Genomic DNA, 21,931 nt, shown 5'->3' with positions numbered 1-21,931 from the left:
GAGGCTGCCTCAAACCTCCAATCCTCCTGTCTCATCCTCCCAAGTACTGGGATTACAGGCATGCACCAGCATGCACAGTTGAAATGCAATTTTAAAACCATGGGTTAAGCCGGGCGTGGTGGCGCACACTTATAATCCCCTTGCTTGGGAGGCGGAGAAAGGAGGATCGGCAGGTTCAAAGCCAGCCGCTTGCACTGACTTAGGAGACCCTGTTTCCAAATAAAAATGTAAAAATAGGTCTGGGAGTGTAGCCCGGAGGTAGATGGGCTTCCAGGAACCCCAGTACCACCAAAAAATAAAAATAAAAAATAAATAAAACCATGGGTTAACAGATGGGTAGATACATGGCATTTTGTGGTAGAATCTGAGTGCTGAGTATATGGAAGTTCACTGAACAGACCTTTCAACGTTGCTGCAGGTTTGGAACTTTCCGTAGTGGCATGTTGGGGATTGCCCCCAATAGTGAGCCATTTTAATTTAAACCAGGCTCTTGACCTGTGTGGTCCCCAGGCTAGGGGAGGGGATGGGCAGATTGCATCCATACCATCTGTGAAGACCTCCTGTGGGCTTTCTGCTGTCCAGGCCCCAAACTGGTGCTGGTCACCAGTGGCGAAGCAGGACATCCTGCATCCATGCCCAAGCCCTGGCCTCGCGCCCCCTGCTGCCTTCCCCCCACCCCCGCCCCGAGCAGGACCCATGCTCTCTGTGGCATCCGCATCACATGCGGCTCAAGCTGCATTCCTGAGCCGCCCTGGTCTGGCGTGCTGCCCTCCCTGAGCCTGGCCATTTGCCTCAGCTCTGCCTGCAGGAGCGAGAGCCGAGAGGCTGTCCTGCATGGCAGGGTCGGAGGTTCGGCTGCTCCAGATGGTCTGCCTGTCTCCTGCAGGGCGCACAGAGCCAGGGGAAGCAGAGCCAGGAAGAGACCAGTGAAGAGGCTCTGGAGTTAGGTCCAGACGTATATTGCAGTTCACGCTCCATGATGGTCAAGGAGAGGTGCTGGGATACAATCAGATGTAGATGTAGAATTCAGGGACCCCAGCCAGTACTTGAGAGGCTGAGACAGAAGGATCATAGGTTCATGGACAGCCTTGGCAAGTAGTGAGAGTCTCATCAACTAGTGAGAACCTGTTTCTAAATAAAAATAAAAAATAAAAAGATGGGGGTGTAGCTCAGAGGCAGAATAGACCTAGATTCAATTCCCAGTACCAGATACACACACACACACGCGCGCGCGTGCGCGCACACACACACGCGCACACAATGCAAGACCCCCCCACACTAATGACTCCACCCCTGAACCTCCACCTGCCCACTAGCGTATGGGGGTAAACATTTTAAAAGTAATTGTGCTGGGCGTGGTGATGCACCCTTGTAATCCCAGCATTTGGGAGGCTGAGACAGGAGGATCGTGGTTCGTGGCCAGCCTCAACTACTTAGGCCCTTTGTAGCTCAGTGAGACCCTGTTTCAAAATAAAGAATAAAAAATAGGGCTGGGGGGGGTGTAGCTTGGAGGTAGGATGCCCCTGGATTTCATCCCCAGTACTGCAAAAATAAATAATTGCAAACTTTTGGTTTTAGTAATGTCAGCCTTAGCAAAACAACTTTTTAGGAAAAATGGTACAAAAGTAGATGATTTTTTAAATTTTTTTTAGTGTTTTTTTTAATTTTTATTTAATTTTTATTTTTTTATTGGTGTATCATATTCAAACATATTGGGGTAAAAAACTTTTGTGTACGAACATGTACACATCGCTGATTTAACCCCTACCCAATTCCCACCCCATTCCCTCCCTGTGCCTCCTTCCCTTGCTTGGCTTAGTGGTTGACTTGGATATGTTTAAGTACTTTATGTGTTTCAGAGATTTTCCTCTTCCCCCCTCCTTTCTCCTCCTTTAGGTTTCTTGTTTGCTCCTCTATAGGATTTCCTTTTTCAAGAGTTCCTCCTATGACCAATTTCTCCCTAACTCTCACATATTAGTGAAAGCATCTGATTTCTTATTTTTTTGTGACTGACTAATCTCACTTAGCATAATGTCCTCCAGTTTCATCCATTTCCCTAAAAATGATGTAGTTGAGTTTTTTTTTATGGCTGAGTAAAATTCCATTGTGTACATATCCCACAGTCTTGTAATCCATTCATCTGTTGATGGACATCTTGGCTGGTTTCATAGTTTGGCTATGGTGAATTGTGCAGATATGAACATAGATACACATGCATTAGTTTGGTAGTTTGGTTTCTTTTCTTTTGGGTAGATACCCAGAAGTGGTATTGCTGGATCAAATGGTAGATTTGTTCCCATTCTTCTGAGGATCTTCCATACTGTTTTCTAAAGTGGTTGCACTAATTTGCAATCCCACCAACAATGTTTTAGAGTTCCCACTTCTCCACATCCTCGCCAGCATCTGTTGTTGTTTGTGTTTTGAATGATGGCCATTCTAGTTGGAGTTAGGTGAAATCTCAGGGTAGTTTTGATTTGCATCTCTCTGATTGCCAGTGATGTTGAGCATTTTTTCATGTGTTTATTGGCCATTTGAATTTCTTCTTTTGTGAAGTGTGTATTTAGTTCGCATGCCCATTTTTTTGATTGGATGATTTTTTTTTTAGTGTTGAGTTTCTTGAGTTCTCTGTATATTCTAGATATTAGTCCTCTATCGGAGGTGTAGGTGGCAAAAATCTTCTCCCATTCTTTTGGCTCTCGATTGAGGTTCTTGACATTTTCCTTTGCTGAACAGAAGCTCTTCAGTTTCATGCAATCCCATGTATTGATTCTCCTTTTAGATGATTTTTTTAAATAAAGAGACATGTAAGCCAGGCTTGGTCAGGGTGCATGCTTGTAATCGCAGTACTTGGAAGGCTGAAACAGGAGGATTGCAGATTCGCAGCCAGCCTCAGCTTCTTCATGAGGCCCCCTGCAACTCAGTGACTCCTGTTTCAAAATAAAGAATAAAAAATAGGGCTGGGGGCATAGCTTGAAGGTAGATGCGCCAGAGTTCCATCCCCACTACCGTGAAAGAGAGACAGACAGACAGACATGTAAAAGTGCATTTGACCGCTGATGGTGCTGAAATTGAGAATCCACTGTCAGGCCCTTGAAGAGGTGGCAGTGGCCATGCTTTTCACCATCCAACACACACTTCACTGGGCATCACCTCACACACGAAGCCTTCAAACCATGATGCCCCGCTCCTGACCCCTGCAGAGCCCCAAGGTGATGGGCCCTCGCCCCTGCAGGCTGTGGACAGGGCCCCTCCAGCAAGGGACAGCCAGGCTGGCCTTAGCCAGGGCCTGCTCGTAGGAAGCAGCTGAGCCTGGAGTTGAGACCGAAGGCTTTGGAGCCAGCTTCCTGTGTCCCAGCCCTGGCCTTACTGTCACTAGCCATGTGACCTTTAACAAGCCATTTCAGCCTGATGCGGTGGTACACACCTGTAATCCCAGCACTTGGGAGGCTGAGATAGGATCGAAGGTTCAAGGCCCACCTCAACAACTTAGCTAAACCTTGTTTTTTTTTTATTATATTTATTTATTTATTTTTAATTAATTTATTTATTTTTTAAATTGGTGCATTGTAGTCATATATCAATCACATTGGAGTACAAGACTTGAGAGGATATACAAGCACACATCATCCAATTAGCCCTCCTCCAGCCCCCATCCCATTCCCTCCCTCCATCCCACGCTTCTTTGGTGATTTACTTTGATACATTTGTTTATGTACCTCCTGCGTTTTTTTTTTTTTTTTTTTTTTTTTTTTTTTTTTTTTGGTGGTACTGGGGTTCCTGGAAGCCCTTCTACCTACGGGCTACACTCCCAGACCTATTTTTACATTTTTTTATTCGGAAACAGGGTCTCCTAAGCCAGTGCGCGCGGCTGGCTTCGAACCTGCGCGATCCTCCTGTCTCTGCCTCCCAAGCGCGGGGATTACAAGCGTGCGCCACCACGCCCGGCGACCTCCTGCGTTTTAAAGAGGCTCCGTCCTCCAGTATTACATACCCTCTGATTGGTCACATTAGTTGCTTCACTATAGGGCCCTTTCTATAGCTCAACCTCTTCCTGTTGCCCCTTTCCTCCTAGTTATAGCTGATTAAGAGAAGCGTCTGATTTATATTTTCTGCGATATTTCTCTGTGCATGCTGCGTTGCAAGTACCGATCCCACTCTTGATGGCCCCAGTAGTGGCCTGGCTACTCAGTGGACTGATCCAGACCTCGCTGGCTCAAGCAGCGGCCTTGCCTCATGGGAGGCCCCAGTTCTGGTCTCGCTGGCCCCTGCACCGGTCTAACCCCTAAGCTGGCTCCGGTCCCGGCCTTGGAGGCCGCAGGAGTGGCCTTGCCTCACGGCAGGCTCCGATGCTGGCCATTGGCCCCTGCACCAGCCTAACCCCTTGGCAGGATTCCAATCCCGGCCTTGGAGGCCCCAGCACCGGCCTAGCCTCACGGCAGGCTCCAATGCCGGCCTCGTTGGCCCCAGCACCAGCCTAACCCCTCGGCAGGTTCCATTCCCGGCCTAGGAGGCCCCAGCACTGGCCATGCCTCACGGCAGGCTCCGATGCTGGCCTCGCCTCACGGCAGGCTCCGATGCCGGCCTCGCTGGCCCCAGCACCGGTCTAACCCTTCGTCAGGCTGTTATCCTGGCCTCGGAGGCCCTAGTACCGGCCTTGCCTCAGGGCAGGCTCCGATGCCGGCCTTGCTGGCACTAGCACCGGCCTAACCCCTCGGCAGGCTCTTATCCCGGCCTCGGAGGTCCCAGTACCGGCCTTGCCTCACGGCAGGCTCCAATGCCGGCCTCACTGGCCCCAGCACCGGCCTAACCCCTTGGCAGGCTCTTATTCTGGCCTCGGAGGCCCCAGTACCGGCCTTGCCTCAAGGTAGGCTCCGATCCCGGCCTCAGAGGCCTCAGCACCGGCCTTGCCTCACGGCAGGCTCTGATGCCGGCCTCGCTGGCCCCAGCACCAGCCTAACCCCTCAGCAGGCTCTGATCCTGGCCTCGGAGGCCCCAGTATTGGCCTTGCCTCAGGGCAGGCTCCGATGCCGGCCTCGCTGGCCCCAGCATCGGCCTAACCCCTCGGCAGGCTCTTATCCTGGCCTCGGAGGTCCCAGTACCGGCCTTGCCTTACGGCAGACTCCGATGCCGGCCTCGCTGGCCCCAGCACCAGCCTAACCCCTCGGCAGGCTCCGACCCTGGCCTCGGAGGCCCCAGCACCAGCCATGCCTCACAGCAGGCTGCGATGCCGGCATCACTGGCCCCAGCACCGGCCTAACCCCTCGGCAGGCTCTTATCCTGGCCTCGGAGGCCCCAGTATCGGCCTTGCCTCAGGGCAGGCTCCGATGCCGGCCTTGCTGGCCCCAGGACCGGCCTAACCCCTCGGCAGGCTCTTATCCTGGCCTTGGAGGACCCAGTACCGGCCTTGCCTCAAGGCAGGCTCCAAAGCCGGCCTTGCTGGCCCCAGCACCGGCCTAACCCCTCGGCAGGCTCCGATCCCAGCCTTGGAGGCCTCAGCACTGGTCATGCCTCATGGCAGGCTCCGATGCCGGCCTTGCTGGCCCCAGCACCGGCCTAACCCCTTGGCAGGCTTTTATCCTGGCCTCGGAGGCCCCAGCACCGGCCTTGCCTCACGGCAGGCTCCGATGCCGGCCTCGCTGGCCCCAGCACCGGCCTAACCCCTCAGCAGGTTCCAGACCCTACCTCGGAGGCACCAGCACAAGCCTTGCCTCATGGCAGGCTCCAATGCCGGCCTCGCTGGCCCCAGCATCGGTCTAACCCCTCGGCAGGCTCCAATCCCGGCCACGGAGGCCTCAGTAGTGGCCTTGCCTCACAGCAAGTTCCGATGTTGGCCACTGGCCCCGGAGCCCGCCTAACCCCTCAGCAGGTTCCAATCACTGTCTCTGTGGTTATTATTTCAAAGGTTCCAGGTGTAATGTATCAGATGTCTGCCTCCCCTGAGTACTGGCCACTGGCATTGCCACTGCCTCCACCGTTTCAAATCCTTCCCAGGCTCTTTTTCCACTCTGAATGTTGTCCAGTGTTCCTAAGCATGCGTGATGGTAGCATTCGACAGTTGGTGTAATTTCTCCAAAAAAATAAGCTTGGTAGGATCCGGTTTCTGCTTCTCCTGAATACAGGTCTCCACCACCATCGCGGAGACCTCTTTCAACACCCCCTTTCTCCTTGGTCTCTGCTAAACTCTCTCCTTACAGGTGATGTCCAAGATTCTTAACAATATAGAGAAATAGCAGTCCTCTTTCATGGAGAATTTTTCCATAAGTTCCAGTGCATTTAGATAAGTTTTGTCTGCATCTCCAGTGTCCTGGCATCCATAATGGCTTTCTTACCTCCTCTCCGATATTTTTCTTTTTCTGTTCCTTTTTTTTTTTTTTTAAATAAGAGAAGACAGTATATGTGGTTTGAGGAGGTAGTGGGATCAGGCACTCAGTAGCACTGTAACCCTGTCGGTTTCCCCATGGGTCCAGAGTGATCTGCACTACTCTGCCTGGGGCCCAGGGTCCCATGACCCGGGCCCCAGCTGGTGTGCTCCGCGCAACCCCTGCCCGGAACCCAGGGTACTGAGCCCGGTTTCTCCAGGGGTCTGGCGTGTTACGCGCATTTCGGCCCGGGGCCCAGAGTCTCGTGACCCGGGCCCTGGCTGGCGTGCCCCGCCTGACCCCCGCTCGGGTCCCAGGGTACTGAGCCCGGTTTCTCCAGGGGTCTGGCATGCTACGCGTGTTCCGGCCCGGGCCCAGAGTCCCGCGACCCGGGCCCCAGCTGGCGTGCCCCGCGCGACCCCCGCCCAGAACCCAGCGTCTTACTGGGCCCGGTTTATCCAGGGGTCTGGCGTGCTACACGCAGTTCAGCCCGGGGCCCAGAGTCCCACGACCCGGGCCCCGGCTGGCGAGCCCCGCACGCGACCCCCGCCCAGAACCCAGTGTCTTACTGGGCCCGGTTTATCCAGGGGTCTGGTGTCTAAACCTTGTTTTTTCTCTTCTCTCTTCGATCTTCTCTCTCTCTCTCTCTCTCTCTCTCTCTCTCTCTCTCTCTCTCTCTCTCTCTCCCCCTCCCTCCCTCCTCCTCCTCCCCCTTCTCCTTTTCTCTCTCTGTAACTGAGGGTGTAGGTCAGAGATAGAATGCCCCTGGGTTCAATCCCCAGCTTCCCCTCATAAAAAAACAAAACAAAAAACCCAAGCTGCTTCTTCTTTCTGTGTCTCAGTCTCATCATTCATAAAATGAGGATAATATTAAGAACTAAAGGGATGTGAAGCACGGCAGACAGTGCCTCCCATAAGTACTGGCCGGTGCCCTGCTCCTCCTCCCTCTGGAGCTGCAGGCCACAGACCAGAGCAAGAAGTCAGCATCTTGCTAGGATGGAGGGAGGAGAGCTGTGAACTCTTGGTGCTGGCTGTAACAAATTAACACACATTTAGCCACTTAAAGCAGCACGGATTTATTCTGTTAGTGTTGTGGAGGTCAGGAGTCTGGAATCATTTTCAGTGGGCTGACATCGAGGTGTCTGGGGGCCGTGCTCCCTCTGGGCTCTGGGGGAGGACGCAGTCCTTGTTTTTTCAGCTTCTAGAGTTGCATTCCTTGCGATCCTTGGCTCCTGGCAGCGTGCTTCATCTTCAGAGCCAGCGCAGAGCCTCTTGCTTCTCTTTCCTACAGCTGCCTTCTCGTAGGATCCCGCTCTCTCCTAAGAACCTCGTGGCTGTGTGCAGGGCCACCTAGGCAATCCACAGGACTCCTCAAAATCCTTAACTGAGCTCATCTGCAAAACGTCACCTTCATTATAGTCACGGCTTCTGTGGATTAAGATGTGGACATATTGGGCAGGGCATTGTTCATAGATCTAAGCCAAGAAGCTTTCCTGGGTCCCGGTCCTGGTCCTGGTCATGGTCCTGGTCCTGTGGCCTCACTTGGCCATGTTCTGGACCGTCTTGGAACCCAGCCCAGACCCCTCTAGGCTGTGCATGTTGCTTCACGTCGGCACCAGGCCCTCGCTGGCTCTATCCCCCGGTGGGCTGAGGGCAGAGTCAGTGTCGCTCTCTGCAGCATCCCCAGTGCTAAGGCGTGTCGGGGACTGGGCGGCTATGTGTTCATGCATAAAGGTGGGCAGGCACTGATGCGCCCTGTGTGTCCTTTTAGGCCATGGCGAGTGTCACTGCGGAGAATGCAAGTGCCATGCAGGGTACATTGGGGACAACTGTAACTGCTCCACAGACATCAGCACGTGCCGGTCCAAGGACGGGCAGATCTGCAGTGACCGCGGGCGCTGCATCTGTGGGCAGTGCCAGTGCACAGAGCCCGGGGCCTTTGGGGAAACATGTGAGAAGTGCCCAACATGCCCGGACGCTTGCAGCACCAAGAGGTAAGGGCCCCACTTGCTGCTCCCCGGCCCGGCCTAGCCGGGAGCAAAACGCCTACTAACACTCACTAAAATAGTAGCTTTGAAATGCTGGGTCGATGGGGGTTTTTGTAAGAAAACAAAAAACAACTCAGAAACAAGACTACTATTCTACTCCTAAGCAAGTTTAGAAATCATAGGATTACTGAGTTAAATTAAACCGTTGTTGGTACCAAAAATAGTGCTTCTCAGAGGCTTGAGTGCACTATTGTGTGTTTCCAAAAGGGAATGCGGTATGCATCCTCTTTCACTGAATTTGATCCTCCCCATCAACATCCCCCAAACACTGTCTCATAGAATACCGTATGGGAACTGCTGCTTTAAACAAAACATAATCAGACGATAAGGGGGATAGAAAGCCACTGACCTAGATAAGGCAGGCCAGAAACAAGCTCAGTGGCTGTTGAATTTTCTGCTCCATTTATGCTGATAATGGAGCGCCACTGAATGCAGAGATTGTCTAGACACACTGGCCTGCACTGGCCTTGGTGGCCCAGCCCCGGGCCTCGCAGACGCTGGCCTCCCCCTAGCTCTGCCTTCCACTACCAGCAGCCGGGGGAGTGACGGGCATGGTGCTGCCTGGGAAGCAGGAGCGACACTGGCTCTTGAAAGGGCTGTGTCATCATTCATACTAAGGAGCCAGGCGGGGGAGCAGGGGTGCCGATGATCAGAAACAAATAACACAGTCGGCGTCCCTCTTTGGCTGGGGAACACAACTGCGATTTTCTTTTGGCAGATCTCCCTTCCGAACGTCTGGCCCCAGCTGGTAATGAAATGAGTTCATGCTCCCGGGGCCTGGAGCGGCTGCCGGTCTGTCCATGTTCAGAAGTGTTCTGGGGTGGCAGAGTCCTTGGTTGGACATCTGCCACAGATAACCCAGGCGCGGGTAATTGAGAGCTGGCTGCTGATGGAGAGACAAGACAGGCCAGGCAGGGCCGGGATTTGTTTTGTTCAATTGGAGAGGACCTGGAGAGTAAGGGAGATAGAAGACAGAGCCTCTTGAGACCTGCTGAGAGTGCAGAAACAATAGATCCAGATAGAAACAGCCGGGAGGAGGTGGGTCCTGGGTGAGAGCCTAGATAGCCGGGCCTGTGAGCTCCAGTCAGAGCCACTGAGCGCGCTGTGTCAGGGAGGTTCCTCCAGCACCCAGTCTTCGGGCACACGGGGTTCATGGGGCGTAGGGGCCAAGCTAGGGCCACAGGGGACATCAAGGACCAGAGCAGCAGTCTTTCCTCTGCAGCCGCAGGCAATGCAGGGTTGGCTTCAGGACAGTTGAAAACCTCAGGGGTAACAACACACTTTAAAGTTTGAATGCATTGATTTCCTGGAAGACGCAGACTTGATAACTCATTACTCATTCCACAGGAGCAAAGGAGATTCCCTCAAGGGCGTTCTCTTATGTCTAGACCACACTGGCCCCTCTGTTTTTCACAGCCTCGTGGAAACTAGGAGTTCTTTTGACAGTAACTTATATCAAGCCATTTTTCCACTTCCTGCTTTGCAAAGAGCCACCACCTTCTGGATGTCCTACATCCTGGGCTTTCACGGCACCATGCTTCTTTTTCTAGAGCCAACCAAGCATACCCTTCACTTGGGGTGAGTCCACGCTTGGCCCGAGCTGATCAGGCTCTGAGCAAAGTCTCTCTCAGCAACTTTTTTATTTTAAAGGCCAGACCTTTTTTTTAAAGAGGCTGGCTTCGAACCTGCACGATCCTCCTGTCTCCACCTCCCAAGAGCGGGGATTACAAGTGTGCGCCACCACGCCCGGCTAAAGGCCAGACTTATTTTAATACGCAACTACAATATATTACAAGTTTCAAACGGTACATGAAGCATGGGCTGGATTGCTGTGTCCACGTGGGTAATTAGGGGGTGTTTTCTGGAAGTGGCCTAGAACTGGAGTTAGTGCTGGCGGGATGGTCAGATGGAGGCCCCTCGGGAAGCAGCCGTCCTCTGTGGAGCGTTAATCAATGGCAGAGGCTGGTGAGGGGGCCAACTGGGTCGGCATGAATAACCGGAGCTGGAGCCACCCCTTCCTGGCCCCCAGCCAAGCCTCAGCTGCCTGCCCTCTGGGCTCGTGCTGTCAAGGAATTCCAAGCATACCAACTCCTTTCCAACTAGGTGTGTTTCCATGAGGTCAGTCCCAGGAGAGTGGGGTTCAGTGGCCAATCCTGGGACAGGTGAGCTCCCAGGCTTGTCAGTGCCCTCTGAAGAACGTGTCACACACTTGCCTGCTCCTTGTCAATGTCTGGGCTTGTGCGGAAGGCGGGACGCCTCTGCCCTGCTCCACGTTGGCTTGGCATGCGTCCTCTGTGTGGCCGGGGCCAGCAGAGGTGCTCTGCCACCCAGCATCCTTCCTGTCCTCACAGGCTACTTTGCAGCTCTATGCTGGAGAGGTTCAGTGATGGCCTCTCAGCCCCTTGGAATCATGGGTGATAATGAAGGTCCCACGCTGCGTGTGAACACACTTCCAGAGGTTGCGGAGAGCTTTTTAGACATAGAGCCCCCCTGGTCCCCACAGACCTGGGTGTGAGCGGGGCAGCTGTCCCCACGCACCTGAGCTTCTGTGAAGTCCCTTCACTTGGGCCAGGGAGCAGCCGCTGGACACAGTGGCCTCCCCAGCACACCGGGCTCTTGAGTCCTAATGGCTGGCACTCTCCCAGGAGCCTTTGCCCTCCCTGTGGACCCCCAACCACAGCTACTTCAGAGTCGGATGCTTTGTTCAACCTGCTCCTCCCGGGGTTTTCAGAGACCCCAGTCTCTGTGTGCGGGTGCTGCCCCTCAGGCCCCCTCCCCACCACAGCAGGCTTCACGGCCCTCAGGCAGAGCCCCTTCCCCCTGATGCGACCTCAGATGGATGGAGCATACATGGAACTGGTTTCCACTGTAAAGTGGTATAAGAACCACCTACCTGAGCACTGGAATCAAGCACGCCATGCTGTGAGTTAAGCTGTTAGCTGAGCAGGGAGGAGAGGGACTCTAAGGGCCTCTTTTGGGCCCCACATCCATTTTCTAGAGATGGCCTCTGTTATAAATTGTGGGTTCCCAGTAGTCTGGATCAAACTCTAGTGTAGGCCAATGGCCAAGCCGGCAGGGCCCTTGGAAATCTGATGGGGGGGGGCGGCGCCAGGGTACCGCGGGATGGGGTTCTTAGCCCTCACTGGCACCACAAGCCCCTCAGAGGTGCCGACTCTGGCTGTGCTGGGGCCCAAGTGGGGCTTTCCCTGAAGCCCCCTCCCCCAGAATCCATGTAGGAGGGTGCACAGCCCTGTCTGGGGGTCCTGGGGTTGGGACACCAAACAGTAGCCCTGGGTTTCATCCCCCAGAAACATCTTACCCGGAGTCAACTCCTGGGCGAGGTACTCCACGCCGCAGAGTATGCGGGTGGATTTGGCTCCTGGTGACAGAATTCAAAAGGTTTCCTTCAAAAGGTGGCCGTGGATCAGACATGGCTCTGAACTCACGCATACCTCTCCAAGACCCTGGGGCTCCCAGTGACCGTGCCAAGAGGGCAGAGGCCAGGCCTCTGAACGCAGGGGCAGTCGAGCCTTCGGGACCCACGCTATTGGGAGCTCAGTTATGCACCTGGGCCCTTCGCCCAGCCCCTGATAACCACGTTTATTTCCTCTTCCCACAGAGACTGTGTCGAGTGTTTGCTGCTTCACTCAGGGAAGCCCGACAACCAGACCTGCCACCACCCGTGCAAGGACGAGGTGGTCATGTGGGTGGACACCATTGGTGAGTGCCCGGGGCCCCGGCACAGACAGACACCTGGGGATTCCTCCTCCATGGGGAGAGCCTGGGCCTCCTGGGCACAGCTGCTGGCTCCGGGGGCGGCTGGAGCGCTTTGCACTGCTGGCAAGAGTGTAAAGTGGTACAGATGCTTTGGAAAGAGTTTGGCAACCCCCTCAAAAGCTAACTGTAGCCGTCACCGCAGAGTCGGCATTTCCACGCCCAAGTATACACCCAAGAGAACTGTGCCTGTATGTCTACACAAACATATCCACAGATGTTCAGAGCAGCTGCATCCCTCATAGTTGAAACTTAGAAACAACCTTGTCTGTCAATGAATGAATGACAGGCAAAATGTGCTCTCTCCATATGATGGAATTTTTTTTTTTTTCCAGTACTGGGGATGGAACCCAGGGCATTCTACCTCCGAGCTACACCCCCACCCCTCTTTTTTATTCTTTATTTCGAAACAGTGTCTCACTGAGTGGCAAAGGACCTCACTAAGTAGCTGAGGCTGTCCGCGAACCACAATCCTCTGTCTCAGCCTCCCAAATGCTAGGATTACAAGCATGCGCCACGCGCCCAGCATGATGGAATATTATTGAGCCATAAAAAAGTGGGAAACTGGCATATATGATAGCACAGATCAGCTTCCAAGACATTGTGCTACATGAGAAAAAAAACCTATTATACAATTCTGTTTTTATGAAATGTCCAAAATAGGCAAAGCCTGTTGAAACAAAATGAAGATGAGTGGTGGCCAGGGATGGAGAAAGGGAAATTGGGATTGACTGCTAACATGTATGGATTTCTTTTTGGGGCGAGAGAAATATTCTGAAATTAGAATTGTTATACAGCATTGTGAATTTACTAAAACTGCATATTCACTTATTTATTTATTTATTTATTTATTTATTTTTGTGGACCTGGGAATGAAAGCCAGGGGCTTTCTGCCTCCAGGCTATTTTATACTTTATTTGTATAATAAATAAACAAAAAAGCTGGGCGTGGTGTCGCATGCTTATAATCCCAGCATTCGGGAGGCTGAGACCGGAGGATCGCGGTTCGCGGGCAGCCTCAGCTACTTAGTGAGGCCCTCCACAACTTAGTGAGACCCTGTTTCAAAATAAAGAATAAAAAATTGGGCAGGGGATGTAGCTCGGAGGTCAAAAGCCTCTGGGTTCCATCTCTAGACTCGCAAAAAAAAAAAAAAAAAAAACCCAAAAACAGACATATTCTGTGCTTGCATATTCACTTTAAATGCTGGGAGAAAGTATTCCATACCTGGCAGGAATGGACTCTTCCTCTGAGGGCCCCTGCCTGTCTTGGCCCTGTCTTTTCTCCTGGACTTCTTGTTTTGATGGACTGCCTGGCCTGGTCATGGTATTGGAGCATGTCGAGTCATGCATTCACCCCACACATATTCAGTAGGCACCTACTATGTGCCAGGTGCTGCACATGCCTTGGGGTCCTGGGGGTCCCACCACACAGCAGCAGCGGCGCTGGGTGGCCCAGAGATGCCCTCGGGACACCCTGCTCACTTTTCTTCTAGTCAAAGATGACCAGGAGGCTGTGCTTTGCTTCTATAAGACTCCCAAGGATTGCGTCATGATGTTCACCTACGCAGAGCTGCCCAGCGGGAAGTCCAACCTGACGGTCCTTAGGGAGCCAGGTAGGCGAGAGCCGAGGGGCCGGGCACGGTCCACCCTGGGTCCATCAGGTCATTTTCTGTTCTAGGGCTATCGCCCATTTCCTCCCCATGACAACCAGGATCTCAGGCCTCCGCTCCCCCACTCCCGGGCTTAGGGGAGAGTCTAAGCTGGGCCTGGGGTGGCGCAGGGGGAGCTGTAGGACGGGGTCTGCCCCTGGGGAGCGTCACCTTGCAGGAGACGGCACCCGTTGCCTGCAGCTAACAGAAGGAGGGTGCAGGGGGTCTGGCCCGTGAGGCGGGAGCGTCAGGTACACACAGCCCTTCTTGCTGCTACTGTTGCTGCTTCTCAGGGTGGCTCCGGGGAAGGCAGAGAGCGCTGGTGCAGCACTGCTGCCCACCCCGTGCTCAGCTCCCCGGGCCCTGCAGAGGCCAGGCTTTCGACACCCCAACACTTTGCCTCGCCTTTTGGGCCCAGGGACCAACAGCCTTTGCCTCAGAGTAATTGGGATTTCTAGATCCCCTTTTATTCATCTCTGGAGGGAAGGGAGCAGAGAAAGATTTGCTCTCTTCAATCCACAGCTTTGCAAACTCTTACTCCAACTCAAGCCAAACCACAGCGTGCCTTCTGTGGGCCAGAGGCAGAGCGGAGATCGGTCAGGCAGGGTGCGTGCCTGCAAGAATGAGGCTTTGTTTCCAAGCGTTGGTTTGCAGTACTTTGAAAATAAGCACGTTTGCTCCAAGGGGCTCCGTCCACACTAAAGGCTCAGAAGTGTTCGCTGGCACCCGGGCCGGCCCCGGCGTAATGGTTCATGCTTCCTTCGGCCTGCCTGGTCTGCCTGAGGCCATGACGTGCAGCCACGCTGTGGGCCCGCATCCTGCACGGGTGGCCAGACCAGGCTGGGGCACAGGCATAGCCAGAGAGGCACAGACACAGCTGAGCACCGGACACTCCTCAAGACCCCGCCAGGAATGGCTGTGCGGCCTGGGAACTGTCGCTGCCCTTTGAATCCTTCACTGTCTGTACACTGGGGAACCCTCCCCCCGACTCACAGTGAGGTCTAAGAGGGAGCAGAGGGGTGGCCTCTGGGGAGGCTCACCTTTCCTCTCTGACATGCCTGGTTCTGGGCAGGAAGGGCGCGGGATGCGGGCAGCTTTGCCACTGTGCTTCTGTCCCCTGCAGAGTGTGGCACCGCCCCCAGCGCCATGACCATCCTGCTGGTCGTGGTCGGCAGCATCGTCGCGATTGGGATCGTGCTCCTGGGCATCTGGAAGCTGCTTGTCACCATCCACGACCGCAGAGAGTATACGAAGTTCCTGAGCGAGCGCTCCAGGGCCCGCTACGAGATGGTAAGCCGGCGGGGAGTGGGGCGCAGGGAAGGTGTCCAGCCTGGCGACAGGGACGAGTTCAACTACATCTCGGGGATTATAGCCCGCTGGCATCTTTGGCATGAAAGACTCAGAACCAGCACCCACAAGGCTAGACTGCAGGGCCCCAGGGCGCAGCTCAGGCTAGGATTGCCGTGGGAGGAGGACCCAGCACAGGCTCAGACAGCAGGCGCAGGAGAGCAGCCCAAGTGCTTACGGTCTGTTATGGTATTCATTCTAGAGTAATCTCACTCCCAGGCAAACTGCAGCTCACGAGTCCCCTTGTGACCCAGCTGCTCATCTCACAGAGGAAGATGGAAAGCCCAGAGAGAGCAAGGGACTCTCCCTGGGACACAGAGCAAGGCTAAAAGAGCCCGTCCCGGAGCCCCGGTGGCGGCCGCCCTGGCTCTGCCTGCCACCTTCCTGGTGGCTGAGCGAGGAAGGGTGGGAGCCCCGGGGCTAGCGTTTGGATGAAGGAAATAACACGTGTCCTCTCCCTCTGTACTCTGCAGGCTTCAAACCCCCTCTACAGAAAGCCCATCTCCACACACACCGTGGATTTCACCTTCAACAAGTTCAACAAATCTTACAATGGCACAGTGGACTGACAGCTCCTCCTCCCGGAGGGCGGAGGGAGACTGGCGGACAAGTCAGCCCCGGACAGCTGCTCACTCGGCCAGGCTTCCTGGATGGGCGAGCACGGAGGAGCCCTTCCAGTGAGCCTGCTGAGGAGCCCACTGCTCAAACAAGAGGGCACCTGGCCGTGCCACCAGGCCAGAGCCGCACCAGGCGGCCTCCCCTCCAAGCCCAGAACGGCCGGGGCCTTGGCGCGCTCGGCTTTCCCCGCCTCATCTGCTTGTTTGGATGAACTGCTAAGATGCGAGGCTGCGTCTCCCTTCCCGCGCCTGGCCAGACAGCTACCGGGGACGGCCCGAGTGTGTGACACCGGCACGCAGCCTGGCTTTTCACATTGATCATTTTTATATGAAATAAACAGATCGTGCATTACGGTAGCGCTCTGAGTGCTGAGGATTGTCCGCCTGGGTGTGTGTGCCTCACACCTGGGTGTTGGTGACAGGTCGTGGAGGCCCTGCAGTTTGCAAATATCTGTCCATGTCTGTTTAGTACTTTTGTAATGAAAAGGGAAAAGATTGGGATTGAAAGTAAAGATTGAAACCAAACGAGTTTCGTTGGCCTGGCTTTCTAGCGTGTGTTCCTTCGTGAGTAGTCTTGAATGGTGCCACCGAGTGGGGACTGGCGTGGCTGTGCACTTTCTCAGGGACGGGGCAAGCCAGTCCAATACTGCAGACCAGGCCTGTCAAACAGGGCTCCCTGGGGTGCTTGGGCGGTCAGGGGGCTCCAAGGAGCACTGAGCGGGTGCCTTGGACACCCCCCACCCTGGGTTTTACGTGGAGTTCTAGGCTGGGAACCATGAAATGCACCCTCGTGCCTCCCACCCTGATGGACCGTGAAGGTGACTGAGGGTCGAGCTGTGGCTTCCGTCCCAAATCACTTCTTAACATACTGTTACCAACATTTCCCTCCCAGTGCTTGCCCACCGAACTCTGCCCGGCCAGGCCCAGGGCACAGAGCTCATTTCAGCTTTTAGTTTCTGCAGAGTCATGAAGTCCCCTTGGATTCTGGCGTCAGAGACACAGAAGGAACCGCAGAGGTCGTCTGACCCTATGCACTTATTTACAGAGGAGGAAGCTGATTCTCAGGGGGAAGTGACTGCCTCCGTGTCAGGCCAATGACAGTCTGGCACTAAGATGCCAGGCTCAAGACCAGCCAGAGTGCCAGCCTCCTAGGACCTGCTCTTGCTTGTGAAAACACCTTTCGTTAATCATTTTCGCTATGGTATTGCTTGAAGGCTCTTGGGCCTTCACTCCAAATCGATCCGTTCTCTGTGTTGGACCACATTTCCTGTACTTTTTTTTTTTTTTTTTGCCAACACTATGACAAATTCCTGTGAATAGATAGGACAGGTTACCAGGAGCAAAAAGAACAGATTCTGAATTTCCTTCCTCTTAACCAATGTGGAGAGGTTTCCTTGAGTCCTCTCAAACAAAGCCAAGCATGGGAGTAGCAGCCCATGCCTGTAACCACAGTCCATGGGAGGCTGACACAGGAAGATGACAGGTTCAAGGCCAGCTTCAGCAAATTAGACCCTGTTTAAAAATAGAAAGGGAGCTGGGTGTGGTGGCGCATGCTTGCAATCCTAGCATTTGGGAGGCTAAGACAGGAGGATCGCGGCTCACGGGACAGCCTCAGCTACTTAGGCCCTTTGCAACTCAGTGAGACCCGGTTTCAAAATAAAGAATAAAAAAAAAAATAGGGCAGGGGGTGTAGCTTGTAGGTAGAATGTCCCTGGGTTCCATCCCCAGTACCATGAAAGGAAGGAAGGAAGGAAGGAAGGGAGAGGGGAGGGGAGGGAGGGAGAAAGAATAACGAATAAAAAAATAGGGCTGGGGTGTTGCTTGAAGGTAGAATACCCCTGGGTTCCATCCCCAGTACCACAATAAAAAGGAAGGAAGGAGCTGGGCATGGTGGTGCATGCTTGTAATCCTAGTACCTGGGAGGCTGAGACAGGAGGATTGCAGGTTTGAGGACAGCCTTAGCAATTTAGCAAGGCCCTTAGCAGCTTAGTGAGATCACCTTGTTTCAAAAGGACTTAGTGTATAGCTCAGAGGTAGAATGCTTCTGGGTTCAATTCCCAGTACCTAAAGACAAAACGAACTTAAAAATATAAATAGACCTGGGCATGGTGGCACAGGCTTATAACCCCAGTTTGAGAGACTGAGACAGGAAAATCATAGGTTCACAGTCAGCCTCAGCTACTTAGGCTCTCAACAACTTAGTGAGAGAGACCCTGTTTCAAAATAAAGAATAAAAAATTGGGCTGGGGTGTAGCTTGGAAGTAGAATGCCCTTGGGTTCAATCCCTGGTGCCACATGCACACACAAAAAAAAGATTTTAAAAAATAGATACTGCTGGGCGTGGTAGTGCATGTTTAAAAGCCCTGCACTTGGGAGGCTGAGACAGGAGGATCGCACAAGTTCGAAACCAGCCTCAGCTACTGAGTGAGGCTCTCAGCAACTTAGTAAGACCCTGTTTCCAAATAAAATAGAAAATAGGTCTGGGAGTATAGCCCGGAGGTAGAAAGCCTCTGGGTTCCACCCCTAGTACCACAAAAATAAATAAAAAATAGACAAAATGGTGGCTAAGAGACTTTCTACATTGAGAAAAACATGATCTTAGAAGAACTTTGAATTTCTCTTCCACTTCATTGTTGGTTTCTTGAAGAAAAACCATTAACGTGTCCAAAGTCCCCTTTTCTGTAGGCAGCTCTGTGCACACAGTCATTGAGCCACTGACAAACACTAAGGGATGACTGGCCGGGGGTTTGCACCTGACTGATAGGGAAGTAGGGGGGGGGGGTTTATCCCTGACACCAGGAGGATGTGTGGACGACCAGCAGCCCACAGTCCTCTGCAGCCCCCTGCTGGAAGCTCTTGACAAGTTTATTAGAGACCTGACTCCTGAGAGGCAGGATCACCCAATACCATTATGAAAGTCCCTTAATCCTTTTCCTATTATTATTAATTATTATTATATTGCAGTACTGGGGATGGAATCCAGGGGCATTTTGCCTCTGAGCTATACCCCCCAGTCCTATTTTTTATTCTTTATTTTTAAACAAGTTCTCATTAAGTTGTAGAAGGCCTCACTAAGTAGCTGAGGCTGGCTGTGAACCCAGATTCTCCTGTTTCAGTCTTACAAATCCTGGGATTACAAGTGTATACTACCATGCCTGGCTTTTTCTTCTTTTTTATGTTACTGGTTATTGAACCCAGGGGTGTTCTATCTCCAAACTACACACCCTGCCCTATTTTGTTTTAAAACAGGGTCTCACTAGGTTGCTGAGTCTTGCTACTTGATGAAGCTGTCCTTGAACCTGTGATTTTTCTGTCTCAGCCTCTCAACCACTGGGATTGCAGGTGTGTGCCACCATGCTTAGTTTGAGCCCCTTTCTCTCTCTTTCTTTCTCTCTCTCTCTCTCTCTCTCTCTCTCTCTCTCTCTCTCTCTCTCTCTCTCTCTCACTCTCTGGTACTGGGGATGGAACCCAGGGGCATTCTACCTCCGAGCTACACCCCGGCCCTATTTTTTATTCTTTATTTTGAAACAGGATCTCATGAGTTGCAAAGAACCTCACTAAGTAGCTGAGGATTACCACAAACCCGGATTCTCATGTCTCATCCTCCTGAATGCCAGGATTACAAGCGTGCACCACCATGCCCAGCTTCCCTTATTTCTTAAGGTTATAAAGGGAGCTGACAGCCAGGCGTGGTGGCGCACACTTGTAATCCCCGCGCTTGGGAGGCTGAGACAGGAGGATCGCGCAGGTTGGAAGCCAGCCTCAGCAACTTAGTGAGGCTCTCAGCAACTTAGTGAGACCCTGTTTCCAAATAAAATATAAAATAGGTCTGGGAGTATAGCCCAGAGGTAGAAAGCCCCTGGGTTCCACCCTCAGTACAAAAAAATAATAATAACCAGCCCTCAATCTGACTTTTAGAATTTTAAAATATCTCTTAAGAAAATGGACCTTTGGAAATTTTCTTTTCTAGCATTTATTTGGCCGCAACCTCCACCACCTCCCCCCTTCCTAGCTCTGATAACAGAGGATGGAGCAAGGGCTAACAGCGGCTGCGAGCTCTCGGCTGAGGCTGGCACTGCTCTTCCTGTTGACTGCTGGACCGTGGAGACACGGCTGGGAGGGAGCCTCCCAACACACAGGGACCTGCCATTGTGCCAGGTGACTGCAAGGCACGTGTGCCAGGCTCTGGCGTCTGGGAAGATTACATTTAGCAGGACATGGTGGTGCGGACCTGTGATCCCAGCACTTGGGAGGCTGAGACAGGAGGACCCCAGATTCGTGGCCAGCCTTAGCAACTTAGCAAGATGAGACCTCCGGGCTGTTTCCAAATTAAAAAATGGGCAGGGCGTGTAGCTTGGAGGTAGAATGTCCCTGGTTTCAGGAAGGCTTGGGAGGAATATCAAACGTGGCAGCTGGAGGGAAGATAGAACGTCTTCCCTCGTTAGAGCTCCCCTTTTTTAATTGGGTAGCTGCCCCTGGCATCAGGACATCTGGCACATGTGGCAGCTACTTGCTTCTGGGGAAGCCTTGTGCACTCAGCCACTGTTCTCTTTTGAAGCTTTAGTCACCAATATGATGCTCGGAGGTCGGGGTGTAGCTCGGAGGTCGAATGCCCCTGGGTTCCATCCCCAGTACCACACACACAAAATAAATAAATAAATAAATAAAATGAATAAAAGTTAAATGAGGCCGTACGATGGCACCCAATCCAACATAAGTGGTATCTTTATAAGAGGAGGAGGAAGCAGGCGGCACAGTGACACAGGCCTGTAATCCCAGTACTTGAGAGGCAGAGACAGGAGGATCGCAGGTTTGAGGTCAGCCTCAGCAACTTAGTGAGACCTCTTCTTCCATTCCCCTTGAAACTGGGGGTTGAACCCAGAGGGATTCTATCTCAAAGCTATGCCCCAAGTCTGTTTTCTACACTTTATTTTGAACAGGGTCTTACTAAATTGCTAAGGCTCTAACCACGCCGCCCGGGCAGGCCTTCAGCGTGCCATCCCCCGCCCTCAGCCTCCCTAGTTGCTGGAGACCGGCCAGTGCAGTAATTCACTTTCTGTATAACGGACTTCTTTGGTGTTCTCATGAATACGACTTATCTCTTACAAAATAAAGCTTATAAATATGTACTCTGATAACCAAGTGACTACCGTAAGGGCGGCATATACAGGGTGGACACACGGGGCAAAGGGACTACTCCTGCTCAGGCAAGGCGCAGCGTGAGGGCTCCTCGTGCTCCTCGGGGCAGCATGCGGTGGGAACCTGGGGATTCATTTCCGGAGTTTTCCACTTAATACTCGCAGGGTGTGGCTGACTGCAGGTAATTGACCTGTGGAGATCAAAACCGTGGATTAGGGGGACACTATTACACTATTGGTGCTGTTTTTCCCTGAGAAGATATTATGAGGCAAGTATGAATTTTAGGTCATGTATTTAGAGGTTACAATGAACATAATTTTATCAATACATATTGGGGGTACTGAAACAAGGTCTTGCTAAGTTGCTGAGGTTGTCACTGAGTTGTTGAGACTGGCCTTGAACCTGTGATCCTCCTGTCTCAGTCTCCCAAGTACTGGGATTACTGACATGGGTCACCACAGCTGGCCCCTTTTTATTTTTATTATTTATTTATTCATTTATTTTTGCGGGTCTGGGGATAAAACCCAGGGGCATTCAACCCCTGAGCTACACCCCCTGCCCTATTTTTTATTTTTTACTTTTGGTGGTACTGAGGGGTGGAATCCAGGGGGCTTTCTACCTCCGGGCTGCACCCCTGTTTTATTTGGAAACAGGGTCTCACTAAGTAGCTGAGAGCCTCACTAAGCAGCTGAGGCTGGCTTCTAACTGTGCGATCCTCCTGTCTCAGCCTCCCAAGCACTGGGATTACAAACGTGCACCACCATACTCAGCTAATCTTTATTTTTAAACAGGGTCTCACTGAGTTGCAAAGGGCTGTTTGCGAACCAGGACCCTCCGGTCTCAGCCTCCTGAATGCCGGGATTACAAGCCACTACGCCCGTCTTCCTTTTTAAATAGGATCTAATTGGCTGAGGCTGGCCTTGAACTTGCTGTCTTCCTGTATCAGCCTGGACAGAGGAAGTCCTGGAATCATGGGCGTGGGCCGCCACTCCCACGCCT

At 52.8% G+C, this 21,931-nt stretch overlaps 1 protein-coding gene across 2 annotated transcripts in view; it reads left to right on the top strand.

The window, feature by feature from the left end:
* Nucleotides 1–15,745, top strand: part of ITGB5 (integrin subunit beta 5) — a gene marked incomplete at both ends in the record, with an annotated part of 131,174 nt that extends 115,429 nt beyond the window's left edge. For both annotated transcript variants that reach the window (XM_080696225.1, XM_080696226.1), the window contains 5 exons: nt 8,131–8,353; nt 12,027–12,127; nt 13,674–13,793; nt 14,953–15,119; nt 15,650–15,745. In XM_080696225.1, coding sequence (XP_080552351.1) covers nt 8,131–8,353; nt 12,027–12,127; nt 13,674–13,793; nt 14,953–15,119; nt 15,650–15,745 — 707 coding nt within the window. The remainder of the gene's footprint in view (nt 1–8,130; nt 8,354–12,026; nt 12,128–13,673; nt 13,794–14,952; nt 15,120–15,649) is intronic.
* Between the last annotated feature and the right edge of the window lie 6,186 nt (nt 15,746–21,931).

Source organism: Muscardinus avellanarius, assembly GCF_963383645.1.
Source record: "Muscardinus avellanarius genome assembly, chromosome: 5".
NCBI classification, from domain to species: Eukaryota; Metazoa; Chordata; class Mammalia; order Rodentia; family Gliridae; genus Muscardinus; species Muscardinus avellanarius.
Note: the sequence above shows the minus strand (reverse complement) of the source record. Positions and strands in the feature narration are given on the sequence as shown.